Raw genomic sequence first — 23,239 nt, forward strand, 5'->3', positions numbered from 1 at the left:
TTAGCTTTTGTGTTAGTGTCATGTTCCCCTGAGAGATTCATCTTAGAGGCAGTGCCCCGTCTTCTCTCGACCCCACAGAGACTCATCAGAGGCAGTGTTCGGGCCAGTAACCGAAAGGTTGCTGGATCGAATCCCTGAGCTGACAAGGTAAAAATCTGTTGTTCTGCCCCTGAGCAAGGCAGTTAACCCACTGTTCCCCGGGCACCGAAAACATGGATGTCGATTATGGCAGCCCCCCCCCCTGCACCTCTCTGATTCAGAGGGGTTGGGTTAAATGAGGAAGACACATTTCAGTTGAATGCATTCAGTTCTACAACTGACTAGGTTTCCCCTTTCGGTCCCCCTTCCCTCTCTCCCTAGAGAGCCTCTTTGAGCCTAAACAAAGACATGTAGCGTATGTTATAGTGAATCAATAATACAGACAGCGATATAATAGTCATAAAACATATCAGTTGAAGCAAAGTACAATGAAGCACAATAGAATTACCAATAAAAACGTGCATATGGAACCGTCTTGATAGGGATAATTTGGGAATAAGGATGACCTTTCATATAACATTTCTATTGGGAGTTCTGGTTGCAATTCATTCCTCTTATGTAGTGAATTCTTTGTTTCTCTGATTCAAGTTCAGTGATACAAACTGTTGCAAGTGAAGTGCTTTGTCAATGCTGTATCAATAAACCCAAGCCACAGTCCAGTGAAACAAACTGACACCTTGGCGTAAGTACCACATCAGCGTTTATTAATTTAGCCTTTTCTTGTATTTACTTTACTAGAATAATAATCACTGTCAACTTTTTGTTTGTCGGTTATGCTCTATCTATATATATATTTTTAATGATAATTAATAACTGAAGTAAATATCCTAAATATTGTACCCTTTAAACACCAACCTAATATGCAGGCTGACTCCACTTAGATTGCTTGAGAAAATATTTTTCATAGTATTTTATCTATTTTTTATTAAAAGAAATTCACAGAGCAGGTGTGAAGGCTCCAGCCAAAGTCTGTATTGGGTATGATCACACTCCTGCAGGGGCCTACTCTCTGTCGGCCACTTGATGGGGGAATAGCACGACAATATCAACTTCAGGATAGAGTAGGCTCACTCTATGGTCCTGTTTGAATACCATTTGAATATTTTCCTTCCTTGAGGAAATCACAGATCTGGCATGGAAAAATGGTGAAAGCACTGTGGAATACATGATATCACCTGCTATTGACACACACACACACACACACACACACACACACACACACACACACACACACACACACACACACACACACACACACACACACACACACACAAGATCATTGACAGATCAGGATGAAATTATGTATTTTAAAGTCAGACAGAGTCAGACACCTGAGAAACTCAACAGAGTAAGGTGCTAGACAGCCAATCTATCTCAAGCATCAGTCTTTATGTTAAAAACTTCCATCACACTTCCCAGATCTACATCCAGGGGTTGTCACTTCAGAAGCTTATTGTTCACAGGATATTGTTTACACTTCTGGAATTGTCTTTGTTTAGCTGTTGGAAAGTATTCTAATTTTAGGCTAATTGAGGTGAGAGAATGTGTTTGCAGCTTATGTAGCCTGTGATGTAGGGCAGGCCTATGCCTACTGGTCTTTTATATTGTCTGGTGCAATGTAAAGTCTATTTTATGGGGATCATTTTAGCAAGCCTTTATGGAAATATAACCTATTTGTTTTGGTGGAAATGTTGTTTTCTTCCCTTAGCAACTGGCAGAACTTCATACTAGTGCTACAACAAGCCAAGTTCAGTTGTTTCATAACCGTTCTGTGGACAAGGGGGCGGGAAGGATGCCGAAGACGTCATGACTGCAGGAGTCCACTTCCATAGATATTAAGGGAGGAGAACGTTTCGAGGAACGACCGGAGTGAAGCCTTGACGACATCACTGCTGCAGCCTAGACATTGAGAAGCCCAATTCGATTGAAACGCTGCTCTTTTTGGCGCGAGGTCATCTTCGGAATTTCTTCAAGTAAGTGGGTCTTTTCTATGCAAATTATAGCTGTTCCAGATGCAGAGCATTTTAATTAAATAACGGGAAAATCTTGAAGTTACCCCGGTACTTTTAAAAAACACGTTTTTTCTAAAAACAGCAGTTCATGAAATAACAAAAAAAGTGTAAACTGTAGCCATTTATTTCCCTCCTATGGTTTATTCGCCTAAGCATTGTTAATTTTTTGTGTCAGCAAATAGACATTGTTCTTAAGTGGGGCTAGTTACCCCCTAATACGCTAATAGCTATCCAAGTCAACTTTAGGAAACTGTCTACCCTCGCCATAACTTGCTTTATGTGGTTGAGCAGGAGGGACTTGGGGAAACATTTTGAGAAATTATATTGTTTTACACTAATCTAATTGCTCAAAGGAAGTGATTTTGTTTAACAAGTAATACAAAGAAATACAAAAAAGATAGTTGTCAAAATTATAGGCACCCCATTAGAAATAAAATCTGCATTAACATTCTACTTTTTAAAAATTAATCTCAGTTTAAAATCACTGGAACAGTGGTAGACTTGTTGGAAGAGGACGGATGTGTGTCTTGTCCCCACACACAGTGGGGAAGATGGTTCAGGAGGCAAAGGAAAATCCAAGGGCCACAGTTGGAGAAATACAGAACTGGGTATCAACTTGGGGTCATCAAGTCTCTGAATCTACAATTAGATGCCACCTCCATGCCAATAGGCTCTTTGGAAGTGTTGATATATTTATTTTATTTTATTGAAAGCAACCAACAAATGTAAAAGCCTGGAGTTTGCTAAACGATATTGGCAGTTGGGTTGAACCGAGTGCTATGGTCAGATGAGACAAAAATAGATTAGATTTTTTATTTCACCTTTATTTAACCAGGTAGGCCAGTTAAGAACAAGTTCTCATTTACAACTGCGACCTGGCCAAGATAAAGCAAAGCAGTGCGACAAAAGAAACCCCACAGAGTTACACATAAACAAGTCAATAACACAATATACAAATATATGTACAGTGTGTGCAAATGTAGAATAGTAGGGAGGTAAGGCAATAAATAGAGGTGAAATAATTACAATTTAGCATTAACACTGGAGTGATAGATGTGCAGATGATGTGCAAGTAGAGATACTGAGGTGCAAAAGAGCAAGAGGATAAATAACAATATGGGGATGAGGTAGTTGAGTGTTGAGTGATCGGTAAGCTGCTCTGACAGCTGATGCTTAAAGTTAGAGAGGGAGAAATCAGACTCCAGCTTCAGTGATTTTTGCAATTCGTTCCAGTCATTGGCAGAAGAGAACTGGAAGGAAGGCGGCCAAAGGATGTGTTGGCTTTGGGGATGACCAGTGAAATATACCTGCTGGAGCGTGTGCTACGGGTGGGTGTTGCTATGGTGACCAGTGAGCTGAGATAAGGCAGGGCTTTACCTAGCAAAGACTTATAGATGATCTGGAGCCAGATTCTAGATGTAATTTTGGATTAGTGATGCTTAATGTGAATCTGGAAGGAGAGTTTACAGTCTAACCAGACATCTAGGTATTTGTAGATGTCCACATATTCTATGTCAGAACCGTAGTGATGCTAGTCGGGCGGGCAGGTGCGGGCAACAATCGGTTGAAGAGCATGCATTTAGTTTTACTAGCATTTAAAAGCAGTTGGTGGCCACGGAAGGAGTGTTGTATGGCATTGAAGCTCGTCTGGAGGTTTGTTAACACAGTGTTCAAAGAAGGGCCAGTTGTATACAGAATGGTGTCGTCTGCGTAGAGGTGGATCAGAGATCACCAGCAGAAAGAGCGACATCATTGATATATACAGAGCAGAGAGTCTGCCTGAGAATTGAACCCTGTGGCACCCCCATAGAGACTGCCAGAGGTCCGGGCAACAGGCCCTCCGATTTGACACACTGAGCTCCATCTGAGAAGTAGTTGGTGATCCAGGCGAGGCAGTCATTTGAGAAACCAAGGCTATTGAGTCTGCCGATAAGAATGCAGTGATTGACAAATTCGAAAGCCTTGGCCAGGTCGATGAAGATCTCTTTGGCCACGTAAACCAGCGGTGGGTTTGGTGTCAAAAGAATGATGGATGTGCAGAAAATAACCTTATACCTACTGTAAAATATGATGATAGTTCTTTGATGTTATGGAGCAGTTTTGTTTCCACTGATACTAGGGCCGTTGTTAAGGTCAACTGCATCATGAACTCAACCAAGTACCAGGACATTTTAGTTTAAAAAAACCTGCTTGCCTCTGCCCAGAGGCTGAAACTGTCTTCCTGCAAGACAATGACCGCAAACACACATCAAAATCCAGAAAGAAATGGTTTATTGACCACAAATTCTACATTTTGCATTGGCCATCTCAGTCTCTGGACTTGAAACCCTTTGAAAAGCTGTGGTTTGAATTGAAGAGGGCAGTCCATAACTGCAGACGAAGGATATCAAGGATCTAGAGAGATTCTGTATGGAGGAATCGTCTAAGATCCCTTTCAATGTGTTGTCCAATCATTAAACATTATATAAAGGAGAGAGTGCAAAACGTGTTGAAAACATGGGTACCAATCATTTTTGACCTGTTAAATAAAATCTATTTCTCTGAGCAATTGTATCAGTGTAAAATTATTTCCCCCAAAAATGTAGCATACAATATAGCTCAGTATTTGTATTATTTATTTTATACAGTCTTTTTAGCTCATCTTTATCTTTATTTTTTAATTTAACCTTTATTTATTTTATAAAGGGTGTCAATCATTTGAGGTGACTGTATATTACTTCACTATTTCATAAAATTAAGTACTTTGTTTTACTGCTGCTGAAGTGATTGCAGCTTGGGAATCTGAAGTCAGAGCCACATTGTGGTTGCAGACGGTTACTGTAAGGTCAGGGAAAGATTGAAAGACAGTCAGAAATGTAGAAAACGTCCTGACAAATCCCTTCTGATATGTTTCATATAAGAAATGTCCGGGTCTTGGCTGGTCCATGCCATTCTGCCACCCTAGGCGAGACCAAAAAATGAGCTACCCCTAGAAAACTAGAATAGTCCCAGTAAGAAAGATTATGTTGAAAAGACATAAAATACGTATTTTCCAGGTGTTGAAGTTAGGTTCAATTTAGGTTCTGAATGAAAGGTGAAAAGACAGATTTGACGTATGTTTAAAATACATACCCTACATGAACAAAAGTATCGTTCGTCGAACATCTCATTCCAAAATCATGGGCATTAATATGGAGTTGGTCCCCCCTTTGCTGCTATAACAGCCTCCACTCTTCTGGGAAGGCTTTCCACTAGATGTTGGAACATTGCTGTGGGGACTTGCTTCTATTCAGTCATAAGAGCATTAGTGAGGTCGGGCACTGATGTTGGGCGATTAGGCCTGACTCGCAGTCGGCGTTCCAATTCATCCCAAAGGTGTTCTATGGGGTTGAGGTCAGAGCTCTGTGCAGGCCAGTTAAGTTCTTCCACACTGATCTTGACAAACCATTTCTGTATGGACCTCGCTTTGTGCAAGGGGGCATTGTCATGATGAAACAAGGAAAGGGCCTTCAAGTTGCCACAAAGTTGGATGCACAGAATCGTCTAGAATGTAATTGTATGCTGCAGCTTTAAGATTTCCCTTCACTGGAACTAAGGGGCCTAGCCCAAACCAAGAAAAACAGCCCAGACCATTATTCCTCCTCCACCAAACTTTACAGTTGGCACTATGCATTGGGGCAGGTAGCTTTGTCCTGGCATCCGACAAACCCAGATTCGTCCGTCAGACTGCCAGATGGTGGAGCGTGATTCATCACTCCAGAGAATGCATTTCCACTGCTCCAGAGTCCAATGGCGGCAAGCTTTGTGAATGCCTAGCCAACGCTAGGCATTGCGCATGGTGATCTTAGGCTTTTGTGTGGCTGCTCTGCCATGGAAACTCATTTCATGAAGCTCCTGACATTGCTTCCAGAGGCAGTTTGGAATTCGTTATTGAGTGTTGCAACAGAGGACAGACCATTTTTATGCATTACGTGCTTCAGCACTCAGCGGTCCTGTTCGGTAAGCTTGTGTGGCCTACCAATTTAACTGTTGAGCTGTTGTCGCTCCTAGACGTTTCCACTTCACAATAACAGCACTTACAGTTGACCGGGGCAGCCCTAGCAGGGCAGAAATTTGACGAACTGATGTCACATCCCATGACGGTGCCTCATTGAAAGTCACTGAGCTCTTCAGTATGGACATTCTACTGCCAATGTTTTTCTATGGAGATTGCATGGCTGTGTGCTCGATTGTATACACCTGTCAGCAACGGGTATGGCTGAAATAGCCGAATCCACTAATTACAGGGGTGTCCACATACTTTTGTATTTTATAAATGCCCATCCATGTGGTAGGCCCACCATTTGTAAAACTGGCCTTTTCATTGGCTTTATTAGTCCTGATTCCTGTGACTAATCAATGTAGCTATTTAAGCCCTGAATATCAGCTACCCAACTTTATCAGGAGTTATTGTGAGCCTATTTGCAATGTGTTTACACAGTGGGAAATGCAGAAGTATTTTATTTTTCTCTATGATCAGCTGGTTAAAAATGGACCTATACAAACTTGAAACCACTGATCATGACAATGGGGTGAAACTCCTGGACAACAGTTATGATTGTCCATTCCATATTGTCCTTTTTACTTTGACCCGTCCTGCTTTTAGGATATGTTGTTTGTTAATGTGACAGTGCATTTTTTATTTGATTGGGCGCCATTTAGGTTAGGCTATTTGTGTCCATCTCATTTCATTGTCGTACATTTTACCTCCAGCCTGTAGACTACAGAAAAGGCCACATACTCGTTCTACCATATCCTATATCTGCTACGTGATTTATGTTCGAATATTTTTTTGATGGAACGTTGGTGGAGAACCCCAGCGGCGCGCTGGGAATGGGCAAGCTAAATATCTTGCGCCCCTGCCTTTGACAAAGTGGCCACTGTCATTTTATGGGCATAATTATGTGATGTTTTATGTGTTGTTGTTGGAGGTGCGTCTTGGTCAGTTTAACTTAGAAAATGCCACCTCCTCAATCTGCCGTCAGAGACAGCCACCTAATCCTGCCTAATGAGCGGGCCGGCCGTGGTCTGCGTTATATATAATATTAAGGGAAAATAAAGATATTTAACAGTATTTGATTAATTAATGCTGATCATTTTGACCATTGCCCCCCCAAGTTTGCTACCTCAGCAGTTTGTTTGTCTTTACCATGACGTTGATAGGGTTAGTTGCCCCTAGGCTGGAGCTTACGTGCAGGGCTGTCTCCCCCCCTCCCACACACTTTCATGGCCTGGCTGAAGAGAAAAGAGAGGTAAAGCAAACATTTCCGTTATCTGGTTCCACAGCCCTGAGGGGTAGGATCTCCGGCCCAGGCAGAGATGAAAACATAGGAGCATACAAAACACAACCACATGTGAAACGCATTAGGCCCCCTAAGTTGAGTCAGTGTCTGGGGCATGCCATTCCCTTCAGCCCAGCAACAGGAGAAAAGCCTGCACTGCTGACAACCCTACACATACCTCTGTCAGTAAATGGTGAAGCAAAGCAGTAACATTGCCATGACATAGGAGCAGCAGTAAATTTGTTTTCTCTAAAATGTATTATGGTGTATTGTGGACTTTGAACTGAATGGGGAAATCTTCCTATCCATCCACCCACCGATCTATCTATCAATCAATCCAACATTGCTCACTGCGAGAGATTTGTTTTGCTCCCACCATCCCCAATCCTCCAACATTGCTCAATCTACCCTGGCCTGGAATTGTGGTTAATTCGAGATTGTTGGAGAAGGCTGTGAGGTTGAATGTCTGCCAAAGAGTCAGTCTCTAATGTTTTGATGCTGACGACTGCGTATGATGCTCAAAACACAAGAAGACTTATTTCTGTCCGATAAAATGCAAAACGCATGCTGAGTGCTTGACTCAAACCACTCACCACCCAAACTGTAGCGGTCCATTGAATATGTGTCTGTTTTCTGTTGGTATAAAGTAGATGTTCAATCATTTTTGAAATCCCTCAATTGTTAAAAGCTGTAAAAAATTATCATTTCTGCAACCCATAGCATATTACAATGGTCTTCAACTGGCGGCCTGTGGTCCAAATCTGGTCCACTAATTGATTTGATGTGGCCCGCAAAAGTTGCCTAAATTAAGTTAAATACCCATGACATAATACATCACGTTGCTTATTGCAGTCATTCATTGGTCACTCTGATCTGTGTCTCCCTCCTCCAGGTGGCCTACAGTACAGTGTGGTGAGTTACCTGCCCATTCCTAGCAATGCCGCCTCCTTGCTCTCTCCTGTGCCACCTGGCCACGCTTCTCTGTGTGTGGGCACTTTGCCAGGCCCAGTTGGATACCAAACTACCCCCTGGCACACCCATCATCCAGCTGCGTCTGGCAGGGGACAAACACAAGCACTACGAGGGCCGGGTTGAAGTCTACTATAATGGAGAGTGGGGCACGGTGTGCGACGATGACTTCTCCATCCATGCAGCCAACGTCGTGTGCAGGGAGCTGGGCTATGTGGAGGCTGTATCCTGGTCTCCTTCTTCCAAGTATGGCAAGGGAGAAGGTAAGGAACACAGGGAGAAGAGATGGTTCAGTAACGTGTTGGAATTTGAAATCCACTCTGACCATTAAGACTTTACTTAAAGGAATAGTTCAGAGATATTATATATTTTGAAACAAATACATGTATCCCAGAAACACTTTCATTTTTGTCATTTTTTGTCATTTAGAAGACGCCCTTATCCAGAGAGACTTAAAGGAGCATTTAGGGTTAAGTGCCTTGCTCAAGGGCACATATTATGTTTCACCTAATCGGCTTGGGGATTCAAACCAGCGACCTTTCGGTTACTGGCCCAACGCTTTTAACCTGTTCTAATACAACTGGAAGATACATAGGTGAGATACAGTATGTCCCTCTTTGCAGGAACAATGATTAGCATAGCAAGGAGACAAAGTCTCAATGGGAACACGAGTCATTAACAAGGGGCGTCTGTGTTAATAACATCAACCATCTAGTTTTTATAGAGAGCAGCCGGAGCTTCATACAGCTCCATACACACGGTTTAATTTACAACCTTCAATCAGAATTATGGAGTTGGGAAAGTAATTAGACATATGACCGTTCTAGAGATCTTCAAGACAAGGGGGTTGATGAGATTATGTCTATGCGTCTGGCTTAGTGTGTTTCCAGTTGCCAGTCATTTTCCCCACGTAGGGTTTGATTGGTGTGATCGACTGATAGACTGTAATTGGTAAAACATAGCTTTTGGAGGGATTTAGGGTCCAAGACAGGGGAAACGTGCTGCATCATTCCCAGGATTTCCATAGGACAAATCACATTCTGTTCTGAGCTGCTGAGATAAAAGTCATATAATGTCTGTGGTGTCTAGTTCACTGCATGTGCCCAGATGATTTCTTGATCTTGAAATATGTAGACTGAAGAGTTGTTCGCTTGGAATGCTAGATTTTTTTTCTCCACAAGTAAAATAGGAAAAAGGTGTGGATATCCACTAGCATAGGCCCAACATCCCAGCAGCAATTCTGCAACATTTAAAATCTCAAAAGGCTGAGTTAATATGCCCTATCAAAATTTTTTGACAAGTGATGGCAACTGGAATTCTGTAACACGTATTTCTTGCATGAAATGGTCAAATGTGGTCAATCTAACCTAAGCAATAGGTGAGTTGTCATGAACTCAGTAAGCCTAGTCCTGGACTTAAAGTAATGTTCAATGGAGAATATACTGTACATTGAAAGTTGATAACTAGACAGGCCCAAATTGTTACCCAAAGATGTCATCTGTTGAAGCCTAAAATGGAAATAGGGTGTTGAGAATGGAGAATGGAGAGGGTCCCCTTACCTTCATGTGTGGTCATCAGAGAATATGTCTCTGTCCCCCGTTGTTCGTAGGTCGGATCTGGTTGGACAACGTCCACTGTTCGGGATTAGAGAGAACCCTGGCCCAGTGTGAGTCCAATGGCTTTGGAGTTTCCGACTGCAAACACTCTGAGGACGTGGGAGTGGTGTGTAGCCAGAGACGAATCGCCGGCTTCAAATTCATCAGTACCCTGACCAACAATGTGGAAGTAAGCCTTAAAACATACAGACACATGTGTGAGCACATAAAAATGTGCACACACACACGGAAATGCACACAAGTATGTACGCATGGCCGCGCACACACGCCATCTACATGATTGCATCTTTGCTTTGATTGGATGCTGTTAACTTCCTGATGCACCCATCCCGTTAGCGGGATCATTTTCGTCAACATCCGCTGAATTGCAGAGCGCCAAATTCAAATGAAATTACTAAAAATATTACATTTTCATGAAATCACAAGTGCCATATAGCAAAACACAGCTTAGCTTGTTGTTAATCTACCTGGCATGTCAGATTTTAATACAGCTTTTCGGCGAAAGCATACCAAGGGTTTATGTAAGGACATCTCTCTCAGCAGACAAAACATTACAAACAGCTAGCAGCCAAGTAGATTGGTCACGAAAGTCAGAAAAGCAATAAAATGAATCGCTTACCTTTGATGATCTTTGGATGTTTCCACTCACGAGACTCCCAGTTACACAATAAATGTTCCTTTTGTTCCATAAAGATTATTTTTATATCCAAAATACCTCCATTTGGTTGGCGCGTTATGTTCAGAAATCCACAGGCTCGAGCTGTCACGACGGGGCAGACGAAAATTCCAACTAGTATCTGTACAATTTGTAGAAACATGTCAAATGTTTTTAGAATCAATCCTCAGGTTGTTTTTACAATATAGAATCAATAATATTTCAACCGGACGATAGCTTCTTCAATAGGAGAGAGAGAGAAAATGTCTGCTCCACTCTGTTGGTGCATGCAAAACGCTGCTGGCACCCAGCCATCCACTGACGCGATGGGATCTTTCTCGCTCATTTTTCAGAATTAAAGCCTGAAACTATGTCTAAAGACTGTTTACACCATGTGGAAGCCATAGGAAAAGGAAACTGGTTCATATCCCTTTAAATGGAGGGAAGGCATGCAATGGAACAGAGAGCTTTCAGGAAAAACAGCACTTCCTAGTTGGATTTTCCTCAGGTTTTCGCCTGCAATAACAGTTCTGTTATACTCACAGACATTATTTTGACAGTTTTGGAAACTTTATAGTGTTTTCTATCCTAATCTGACAATTATATGCATATTCTAGATTCTGGGTCTGAGAAATAGGCAGTTTGATTTGGGTAAGTTTTTCATCCAAACATCAAAATACTGCCCCCTACACTCAACAAGTTAAGGTGCTTGTGCAGCAATTTCACAGCAATGCAGGACAGATGAGAATATGTGTTTTGAAGTTTCAATAATAAACAGATGAATACTTACTTTATATCAGAGTTCTAGTGTGTCTTACAGTTAGCTCGGTTGCGGGAACCGTATTGCGGTCACGAGTCATGACCGCATTCGAATTCCATGTGACCTTTGAGTCAAGGTAATCTCCTTTTATGCGCTCTGGACATGCGTTGGTAGTACCCAACTTGCTAACGACCATCTGGTCGCTAATGGCCTGGTACCCAGGGCTCTATTGTCCCTCTAACCACTCTGACATAAATGCAATTGAAAATCACATCAAAGACGTCATTCTTTAAAAATCACCTCACTGTGATGATCAATTTGAAGAAAGAAGTAAAAAAACAGGTTGGAACTGAGTGGAAAACATGGTTGTTGTGGATGTTGTTTCAAAGCGCTTTCTAAGGTGATGATTAATTCAAAACACCTATACAGCATATTAGCACTCCCCCCCAAAAATGAATTCAAATAATGATTGTGCCGTTCTACAATACGTAGTCTAATAGGCAACCGCATATTACGCACAGCAGAAGAAAATTGAGGGCCAACAGTTTAATGAAACATGTTTAGTTGTGAAAACATGTTACTATCGATGTTCCTGAACAGATTTCACTTGGCATCACAAAATAAGCACTGGGTAGTTGCAAGAACAGGGTTGAAGAGCCCATGGCATTCGATTGCATACGGATAACATTTTTTTTTTCCCTGCCCCTGTTCCTGCCCATTTGATAATAGGCCATTCTAAATCGAAACTCATTTTATATTTTTAGTAAAGATAAGATTAAATTAAGTATTGTCTGATGGATGAAATATGATCGCTTGATGAGAGAACAGCGTGTGCAACCTGAGGCAGGGAACAGAGCGCAAGCTTTTTTGCTACTTTCCCAAATCATCAATAGCCTATAGTTGCACCATGCAGCCCATATATGTTTGATTTCTAAGACATTCTAAGGTTTGTATAATTCACAACTAAAGTTTCAAAATAACTCTAAATCTAGCATAAAGGACCTGTTTCAAATGATCACTTTTACGCTCAACATAGCCACTTCATATGCACACTCGTTCCGGAATGGGGAAAAAAATCCTTTCTATTTTATTCAGCTAGGTGCAATTATATTCTTCTTACTATAAAATTATATAATATAACATAATGGCACGGGACTTATAAGCATACCTTGTCTGCTAAATGAAGATGGCGCCAACAGACATGGCTGCTCTGCTTCTAGCTGCTTCTAGCTCCTAAGCAACTTTGCAGTATTTCATTTTTAGTGTGTGTTATTTCTTACATTATTAGCCCAGAACATTTTTTGTGTTATTACATACAGCCGGAAAGAACTTTTAGATAGCAGAGTGGTGGTAACTCATCAGCATTACGACCAGGAATACGACTTTCCCGAATTGGATCCTTTGTTCGTACCCCCCCAGGGCAATTGAACTTATCCCAGAAGCTGCTCCAAGACGCCGTTGGTGGAGAAGAGGTATTCAGAGTGGACTTCTAGTCCGACTCAGGAGTAGCACACACCATCCACCACTTCCGAGTATATTACTTGCTATTGTTCAGTCTCTGGTCAATAAAGTAGATGAGCCCAGGGCGAGGATCTCCTTCCAGAGAGACATCAGGAACTGTAACACACTGTTTCACGGAATCATGGCTTTCTCCGGATATACTGTCCCTATCCATACAGCCAGCTGGGTTCCCAGTACATCACGCAAAGAGGAATAAAGAACTCTCCGGGAAGAAGAATGGCTACTCATGGTGTGATTGTGATAACTGCCCACTGCAGCTGCCCACTGCACTGAGGCTAGGTAACACGGTCACCACCGATAAATCCATGATTATCGAAAACTTCAATAAGCATTTCTCAACGGCTGGCCATGCCTTCCGCCTGGCTACTCCAACCTCGGCCAACAGCTCCTCCCCCGGCAGCTCCTCGCCCAAGCCTCTCCAAGTTCTCCTTTACCCAAATCCAGATAGCAGATGTTCTGAAAGAGCTGCAAAACCTGGACCCGTACAAATCAGCTGGGCTTGACAATCTGGACCCCTATTTCTGAAACTATCCGCCGCCATTGTCGCAACCCCTATTACCAGCCTGTTCAACCTCTCTTTCATATCGTCTGAGATCCCCAAGGATTGGAAAGCTGCCGCAGTCATCCCCCTCTTCAAAGGGGGAGACACCCTGGACCCAAACTGTTACAGACCTATATCCATCCTGCCCTGCCTATCTAAGGTCTTCGAAAGCCAAGTCAACAAACAGGTCACTGACCATCTCGAATCCCACCGTACCTTCTCCGCTGTGCAATCTGGCTTCCGAGCCGGTCACGGGTGCACCTCAGCCACACTCAAGGTACTAAACGATATCATAACCGCCATCGATAAAAGACAGTACTGTGCAGCCGTCTTCATCGACCTTGCCAAGGCTTTCGACTCTGTCAATCACCATATTCTCATCGGCAGACTCAGTAGCCTCGGTTTTTCGGATGACTGCCTTGCCTGGTTCACCAATTACTTTGCAGACAGAGTTCAGTGTGTCAAATCGGAGGGCATGCTGTCCGGTCCTCTGGCAGTCTCTATGGGGGTGCCACAGGGTTCAATTCTCGGGCCGACTCTTTTCTCTGTGTATATCAATGATGTTGCTCTTGCTGCGGGCGATTCCCTGATCCACCTCTACGCAGACGACACCATTCTATATACTTTCGGCCCGTCATTGGACACTGTGCTATCTAACCTCCAAACAAGCTTCAATGCCATACAACACTCCTTCCGTGGCCTCCAACTGCTCTTAAACGCTAGTAAAACCAAATGCATGCTTTTCAACCGATCGCTGCCTGTACCCGCATGCCCGACTAGCATCACCACCCTGGATGGTTCCGACCTTGAATATGTGGACATCTATAAGTACCTAGGTGTCTGGCTAGACTGCAAACTCTCCTTCCAGACTCATATCATACATCTCCAATCAAAAATCAAATCAAGAGTCGGCTTTCTATTCCGCAACAAAGCCTCCTTCACTCACGCCGCCAAGCTTACCCTAGTAAAACTGACTATCCTACCAATCCTCGACTTCAGCGATGTCATCTACAAAATGGCTTCCAACACTCTACTCAGCAAACTGGATGCAGTATATCACAGTGCCATCCGTTTTGTCACTAAAGCACCTTATACCACCCACCACTGCGACTTGTATGCTCTAGTCGGCTGGCCCTCGCTACATATTCGTCGCCAGACCCACTGGCTCCAGGTCATCTACAAGTCCATGCTAGGTAAAGCTCCGCCTTATCTCAGTTCTCTGGTCACGATGGCAACACCCATCTGTAGCACGCGCTCCAGCAGGTGTATCTCACTGATCATCCCTAAAACCAACACCTCATTTGGCCGCCTTTCGTTCCAGTACTCTGCTGCCTGTGACTGGAACGAATTGCAAAAATCGCTGAAGTTGGAGACTTTTATCTCCCTCACCAACTTCAAACATCAGCTATCTGAGCAGCTAACCGATCGCTGCAGCTGTACATAGTCTATTGGTAAATAGCCCACCCATTTTCACCTACCTCATCCCCATACTGTTTTTATTTATTTACTTTTCTGCTCTTTTGCACACCAATATCTCTACCTGTACATGACCATCTGATCATTTATCACTCCGGTGTTAATCTGCTAAATTGTAACTATTCGTCTACCTCCTCATGCCTTTTGCACACATTGTATATAGACTCCCCCTTTGTTTTCTACTGTGTTATTGACTTGTTAATTTGTTTATTCCATGTGTAACTCTGTGTTGTCTGCTCACACTGCTATGCTTTATCTTGGCCAGGTCGCAGTTGTAAATGAGAACTTGTTCTCAACTAGCCTACCTGGTTAAATAAAGGTGAAATAAATAAAATAAATAAATAACGTACAGAAACTCAAGTCCATTTGTTCACCCGACCTAGAATACCTCACAATTAAATGCAGACCGTATCACCTCCCAAGATAATTATTTTAGGTTATAGTCATAGCCGTGTATATTCCCCCTCAAGCCGATACAATGACGCCCCTCAAGGAACTACACTGGACTTTGTGCAAACTGAAAACCATGTATCCTGAAGCCGCATTTATTGTAGCTGGGGATTTTAACAAAGCAAATTTCAGGAAAATGCGAACAAAGTTCTGTCAACATGTAGTACTCGCTGCTAAAAACTCGACCATTGCTACTCCAACTTCCGGGATGCCTACAAGGACCTCCCCCGCCCGCCCTTCGGCAAATCAGATAATGATTCCTTTTGCTCATCCCTTCCTATAGGCAGAAACTCAAACAGGAAGTACCCGTGCTAAGGTCTATTCAACTCTGGTCTGACCAATCAGAATCCATGCTTCAAGATAGTTTTTGATCACATGGACTGGGATATGTTCCAGGTAGCCTCGGATTTATTTATTTATTTTAATTTTAATTTTATTTAACCTTTATTTAACCAGGAAGAGCTCATTGAGATAAAATAACATTGATGTATACACGGACACAGTGACTGAGTTCATCAGGAAGTGTTTAGGGGATGTTGTTCCCACTGTGATTATTAAAATCTACCCAAATCAGAAACCGTGGATAAATGGCAGTATTCGCTCAAAACTGAAAGCGTTACAAAGTGAAAACCAGCCACGTTGCGGACACCGACGTCTTGCTTCCGGACAAGCTAAACACCTTCAACGCCCACATTGAGGATAACACAGTGCCACCGACTGTGGGCTCTCGTTCTCCGTGGCCGAAGTGAGTAAGACATCTAAACGTGTTAACCCTCGCAAGGCTGCCGGCCCAGACGGCATCCCTAGCCACGTCCTCAGAGCATGCGCAGACCAGCTGGCTGGAGTATTTACGGACATATTCAATCTCTTCCTATCTCCGTCTGCTGTCCCCACTTGCTTCAAGATGTCTACCATTGTTCCTGTACCCAAGAAAGCAAAGGTAACTGAACTAAATGACTTTCGCCCCGTAGCACTCACTTCTGTCATCGTGAAGTGCTTTGAGAGGCTAGTTAAGGATCATATAACCTCTACCTTAAACCCTAGACCTAATTCAATTTGCATACCGCCCTAATAGATCCACAGACGATGCAATCACCATCGCACTGCACACTGCCCTATCCCGTCTGGACAAGAGGAATACCTATGTAAGAATGCTGTTCATTGACTATAGCTCAGCCTTCAACACCATAGTACCCTCCCAGCTCATTATTAAGCTCAAGGCCCTGGGTCTACGGTTCCGTATTTCACTGAAAGAATAAACATTTTGTTTTCGAAATGATAGTTTCCAGATTTGACCATATTAATGACCTAAGGCTCATATTTCTGTGTGTTATTATGTTATAATTAAGTCTATGATTTGATATTTGATAGAGCAGTCTGACTGAGCGGTGGTAGGCAGCATCAGGCTCGTAAGCATTCATTCAAACAGCACTTTTGTGCGTTTGCCAGCAGCTCTTCCCTGTGCTTCAAGCATTGAGCTCTTTATGACTTCCAAGTCTATCAACTCCCGAGATTAGGCTGGTGTAACCGATGTGAAATGGCTAGCTAGTTAGTGGAGTGCGCGCTAATAGCGTTTCAATCGGTGATGTAACTCGCTCTGAGACCTTGAAGTAGTTGTTCCCCTAGCTCTGCAAAGGCCGCTGCTTTTGTGGAGCGATGGGTAACGATGCTTCGAGGGTGGCTGTTGTCGATGTGTTCCTGGTTCGAGCCCAGGTAGGGGTGAGGAGAGGGACGGAAGCTATACTGTTACACTGGCAATACTAAAGTGCCAATAAGAACATCCAATAGTCAAAGGTATATGAAATACAAATGGTATAGAGATAAATATTCCTATAACAACTACAACCTAAAACTACAACCTAAAACTCATGTTAAAAGGAACCACCAGTTTTCATATGTTCTCATGTTCTGAGCAAGGAACTTAAACATTAGCTTTTTAACATGGCACATATTGCACTTTTACTTTCTTCTCCAACACTTTGTTTTTGCATTATTTAAACCACATTTAACATGTTTCATTATTTATTTGAGGCTAAATTGATTTTATTAATGTATTATATTAAGTAAAAATAAGTGTTCATTCAGTATTGTTGTAATTGTCATTATTACAAATAAATAAATGCATTTTAAAAATCGGGCGATTAATCGGTATCGGCTTTTTTGGTCCTCTAATAATCGGTATCGGTATCGATGTTGAAAAATCATAATCTGTCGACCTCTACTCCAGAGGGTGGTGCGGTCTGCCCAACGCATCATCTGGGGCACACTGCCTATCCTCCAGGACACCTACAGCACCCGATGTCACTGGAAGGCCAAAAAGATCATCAAGGACATCAACCACACAAGCCACGGCCTTTTCAACCCGCTACCATCCAGAAGGCGAGATCAGTACAGCAGCAAACTGCTTTTTATACTGTTCAACATACCTTGTGTCAATTGAAGCTTATCCTCAATACTGACAACTAAACTAATGGTGTTTTCTAAAGCAAGAAATAGACCTCTGAACCTTTCACCTATTACTACCTGTCAGGGCAAGGAGATTGAGGTTGTAACCTCATATAAATATCTTGGAATTTTAATTGATGACGGCCTCTCTTTTAAATTGCATATTCAACAACGTACAAAAAAATTGAAGCTGAAATGGGGATTTTATTTTAGGAATAAGGCCTGCTTTTCTTTTGAAGCCAGAAGGAGGCTAGTATCAGCTACATTTATGCCTTTACTAGACTATGGGGATATTTTATATGTGAATGCTTCCGCTCAGTGTTTGAGATCAATTGACACCCTTTACCATGGCATTTTGAGATTTATTTTAGACTGCAAAACCTTACACACCACTGCACTTTGTATACCAGGGATGGCTGGCCTTCTCTAGTCACTCGTAGGCTCAGGCACTGGTATACTTTTATTTACAAAGACATTTTGGGTTTACTACCTTTTTATTTGGGCATTTTTATTGTTCAGAAATGTGGTAGGTACTCTCTTCGTTCGCTGGACTTTATCCTGCTAACTGTTCCAAATGTCCGAACTGAATTTTTATTAAAAGTAAAAAATTATGTTAAAAAATTATGTACTCTGCGCCATCGTCTTGGACGCCTTACAAAATACTTTTAAACTGGAAGAACTTGTCCCGATTGGTATTTTTAAATCACTGATGAATGATCTTGAGACTGATTCCCTGACCTGTCAATGTTTTTAATTTTCTGTTTTTGATTTTGTTATACTCTTGTGAATTCTATGGTTTTTACTAGATTACTTGTAGTTTTTCATGTTGTTTGTCTGTAATTTTTGTAATGACTTGGTGCTGCCTATCTTGGCCAGGACGCTCTTGAAAAAGAGATTTTAAATCTCAATGAGCCCTTCCTGGTTAAATAAAGGTTAAATAAATAAATAAATAAAGTACAGGTGCATCAAAGCTGGGACCGAGAGACTGAACAACAGCTTCTATCTCAAGGCCATCAGACTGTTAAATAGCCATCACTAGCCGGCTACCATTACCGTGAGACCGGCAGTAATTTGCATGACAATAGCCAGCTGACAAAATGTCATCGCCACAGCTCTACTTACAGTAAACCACCGTTAAACCTAGTTTCCATGATATCACATTCCAGCCAGACAAGCAGAAGGGGTTCCCTTAAAACAGGGTTTCCCAACTGGTGGCCCGCGTGCCGAATTAGGCTGCAGGTGGTTTTATTTGTCCCCCCATGTTTTCTGAGCAAAATAATTAAATATATATATATATATATTTTTCATTTTCATTTTTTTTTCATTGTTGGACATAAAATAATAAAAACACCAGGAAATCAGATTCCACGTGATTTTAATTAAAGAAATCAAGTATTCCCATGCATAATAGAGAGACGCGATCGTATACAAATGTAAACAAGATTTTAAATGATTATGTTTTAGTCAAACATATCTGTTTGGGCTTCTTGCAGATAATTTGCAGTCTACAAATGATTTGTAATCATGTTCTGGCCCCCCGACCATCCACGCAAGAAAAAAACGGCCTGTGGCTGAATCTAGTTCATGATCCCTGCCTTAAAAGGTCTGGACTGTGATTGTAAAGATGAATCAATCAAATTTCAATCAAATGTATTTATTTAGCCCTTTTTACATCAGCCGATGTCACAAAGTGCTGTACAGAAACCCAGCCTAAAACCCCAAACAGCAAGCAAGCAATGCAGATGTAGAAGCACGGTGGCTAGGAAAACCCCCCATAGAAAGGCTGGAATCTAGGAAGAAACCTAGAGAGGAACCAGGCTCTGAGGGATGGTCTCTTCTGGCCGTGCAGGGTGGAGATTATAACAGAACATGGCCAAGATGTTCAAACGTTCATCGATGACCAGCAGGGTCAGATAATAATAATCACAGTGGTTGTAGAGGGTGCAACAGGTCAGCGCCTCAGGAGTAAATGTCAGTTGGCTTTTCATAGCCGATCATTCAGAGTTAGAGACAGCAGGTGCGGTAGAGAGAGAGAGTCAAAAACAGCAGGTCTGGGACAAGGTAGCACGTCCGGTGAACAGGTCAGGGTTCCATAGCCTAAGGCAGAACAGTTGAAACTGGAGCAGCAGCATGATGCGGTGGACTGGGGACAGCAAGGAGTCATCAGGCCAGGTAGTCCTGAGGCATAGTAGTCCTGAGGCATAGTCCTAGGGCTCAGCAGGTCCTCCGAGAGAAGAGAGAGATAGAGGGAGCAGACTTAAATTCACACAATACACCGGATAAGACAGGAGAAATACTCCAGATATACAGACTGACCCTAGCCCCCCGACACATAAACTATTGCAGCATAAATACTGGAGGCTGAGACAGGAGGGGTCGGGAGACACTGTGGCCCTGTCCGACGATACCCCCAGACAGGGCCAACCAGGCAGGATATGACCCCACCCACTTTGCCAAAGCACAGCCCCCACACCACTAGAGGGATATCTTCAACCACTAACCTACTACCCTGAGACAAGGCCGAGTATAGCCCACAAAGGTCTCCCCCACGTCACGAACCCAAGGGGGGTGCCAACCCGGATAGGAAGATCATGAGTTCCTGTAGGGAAAGTTCAGTTCACTTAGCACCAACAGAGACACATTTCGTTGGTAATGTTTGTTCATTGAGAGGGTCTGTGTGACTTCAATCAGTATGTCCACAACACTAAAGCTCGAGTTTAGTTTAACTCAAGTTTGACTGTATCTGTATTGATTTTGGCAGTTCGCTGGGAGCCTTAGCTAAGTTTAGGGATCACACTAAGTTTTGACTTGGAATGCCCTGAACTCATAGAGAAGCAGGTTTTGCAGTGGGATGGAAACGTGACATCATAGAATGTCAACAGACATGACCCAGGTGGGCCACATGTTAAAACTTCCACTAGTGCTCTCACGTTTGCCTACAACAGGAAACCAGAGACATTCTAGCCCACTGAGCTATGGTTGGTCTGTGGCCTGATGACTTTACCACAATACACCCTTCTTTCTGGCGTAACCACAGTAACGACCTCCTCTCTGGCATCTGGGATGCTAACCAGGTGACTCACAGAGAACCAGACTCTGACTGGTGTGGAGGAGATAACCACAGTGTGGGATAACACACACAGGCGCACACGCACACACACACACACACACACACGCACACATACGCACACATACGCACACACACACAGGGGGAAAACCATCCCATCCCGTCACTTTAATGAAAGCATCTCTGTGCCAGACGGAAAGTATGCGTGGGATTTATATACCTAAAGGGAGGAGGGAGCGAGGAATAGCATGAGTATGGCCATTTATGTGAGCCTAGCTCATCCAGTAGTGTTTGTGTTTGAATTGAAATAAGAGTTTAAAGCCATCTAAAGCTGAAAGGCCAGTCTGTGGTTTATCTTTTTAACAGTTAGTAGTTGAGAGCAGCAGGATAGTCAAATGCCACATACTGTGCTAGACTAGAGAATTGGCAGTGTTGCCCGGTTTAAAATTTCAGTGGATTCTCCCTCAGTGTCTGTGTTTTCACTAGGCTTCATAAGATAACAAGGCTCTGAAGGACGTCTCAGATCTCTATGCATCTTAAGTAAGTAAGGTCTACCTACACCTGTATTCGGCGCATGTGACAAATACAATTTGATTTGATTTGAAAATGGAGAGTGGAGGACGAGAGGCAGTGAAATAGGACATGTGGTCATGACATTTACTCCTTTCAAGGCTTAATGAAGCCTTCATACACCTTTTATAAGACCTATAAAGATGCTTCAGGAATCTTTCATAAGCTTTAGCTTGGAATCGAAATGGGCAAAGCTAGTTCAATAGATGAATCCCCATCATCAAACTTTACCCTGTCCTTTTAATACCTAGATGCCTGCTTTACAAGGATATGGCACTCCCGCTGTTAATTTGTACCCTATTTATGTTTACCTCTCTATGGGTGTTATTACAGCTAACTGTCCCCACCCTGTCAATATTTCCCTGGACTGACCAGTCTTTCAACTAGCAGGGGAGTGGAATGGGAAAAGGTGTCACTTCGACCCTTTACCAGGCATGACCTTGCGCCAGAAACAGGCACAAGCAGCTCCTGTGACTGACTGTCTTCCATTCATTCATGGGATGAAGTGGTATTCTATTCAGGGTTTCCGACCAGGTCACGCCCTGACCTGACTGTGTCAATATGTCTTTATTTAGCCTAGTTAGACCCAACCAGACAAACCCGTGTTACATGCAAATTCAGTTATTCATATTTTATCAGAGATATTCCTATCTTGTAATGCTCTAGCCTGTCCTGAAGTTAAAAGCAAAAACAAAAAAGCACTATTTAGAAAGGTCTATGAGTGTTTGGAGGTTCTCTGCTTGTCAAAGGCTTGTTTGTTGTGTGTGTGTGTATGTGTGTGTGTGTCTATGTATGCATGTATCTGTGTGTACTTTACACTAGTTAGCTGTCAAAAAAAGAACAAGACCACACAGATCTGGCAATTAAATTAAGCCTTTACCACAAATGATAGGTTGTCCATATTGAAGACATGAGTACTGCAGGTGACTAAAAGTTGTCTTTCCGTCATTTCAAATAAATCAATGCTCTTTCGGTGGAAAGACACTGAATTATTGTAATCTTCTGATAATCGTTTCACAGACTGGCTGACATATTCTTTGGTTAATTAAGCAAAACTTAAATGTCATGGTATAGTAGCTTATGACCATTTCGTCTATCTCACTTCACACTGGGACTTTCAGGTGTCTCCTAGCATTTAGTCCTTATAAATCATCTCAGTTGTTCAGTTCTGCTCCAGGCAGATTCTCCTTGTATGTGTTAGTTCTATCCAAGCAGAGCATCCCAGACCATCACAACGCTTTGCTTTGACCCCGGTCATTTAGCTATTTCCTGTCAGTGATGTTAGCCTTTCTTTGGTGCCGCCTCATGTTGACCTTTTTTGGTCAGTGTCAGCCGTGTTTTGAGAATGGTACTAGATGGATGACTCAGCTCCGCTGTGCTATGTCGCTAATGAGAATCGTCTTGTGTTTACGCTAGTGTTGCATATCTTAGGAGGAGTCGTGTGATATTTGGTCTCTGCTTTGTATACTGTAGGTTTGTTTGTCCTCTGTTTGGTTCCTCCAAGAAGCCAAAGAATGAACTGAATGAAGTCATCTAATGGGGGGTTCTCTCTTAAGACCCAAACATTAGGAGGTGGGCAGGAAGCGTTGTTTATCATTAGCTAACTAACGCCATGATTCAACAAGGACAGCTGCTCACGCAATAGTTCACATGCAAGTGGGGATAATGGCTTGCCAAACGTGGAACCAATCGCCAAGGTGTCCGAGGGAGTTGGGTCTCAGACGGTTAGCTGGGAGGTGCATCTCGATGTGGAGGGATATTCCATGGGTCTTATTATACGCGATATGGGCAATGTATCGTATGATGCTACAAAGCAAA

At 42.7% G+C, this 23,239-nt stretch overlaps 1 protein-coding gene across 1 annotated transcript in view; it reads left to right on the plus strand.

Moving 5' to 3' along the window:
* The first annotated feature begins 1,861 nt into the window (after positions 1-1,861).
* Positions 1,862-23,239, plus strand: part of LOC112215566 (lysyl oxidase homolog 2A) — a 49,774-nt gene continuing 28,396 nt past the window's right edge. The window contains exons 1-3 of the mRNA XM_024374695.2: positions 1,862-2,012; positions 8,244-8,583; positions 9,930-10,105. Coding sequence (XP_024230463.1) covers positions 8,289-8,583; positions 9,930-10,105 — 471 coding nt within the window. The 5' untranslated portion in view covers positions 1,862-2,012; positions 8,244-8,288. The remainder of the gene's footprint in view (positions 2,013-8,243; positions 8,584-9,929; positions 10,106-23,239) is intronic.

Source organism: Oncorhynchus tshawytscha, linkage group LG02 (assembly GCF_018296145.1).
Source record: "Oncorhynchus tshawytscha isolate Ot180627B linkage group LG02, Otsh_v2.0, whole genome shotgun sequence".
NCBI classification, from domain to species: Eukaryota; Metazoa; Chordata; class Actinopteri; order Salmoniformes; family Salmonidae; genus Oncorhynchus; species Oncorhynchus tshawytscha.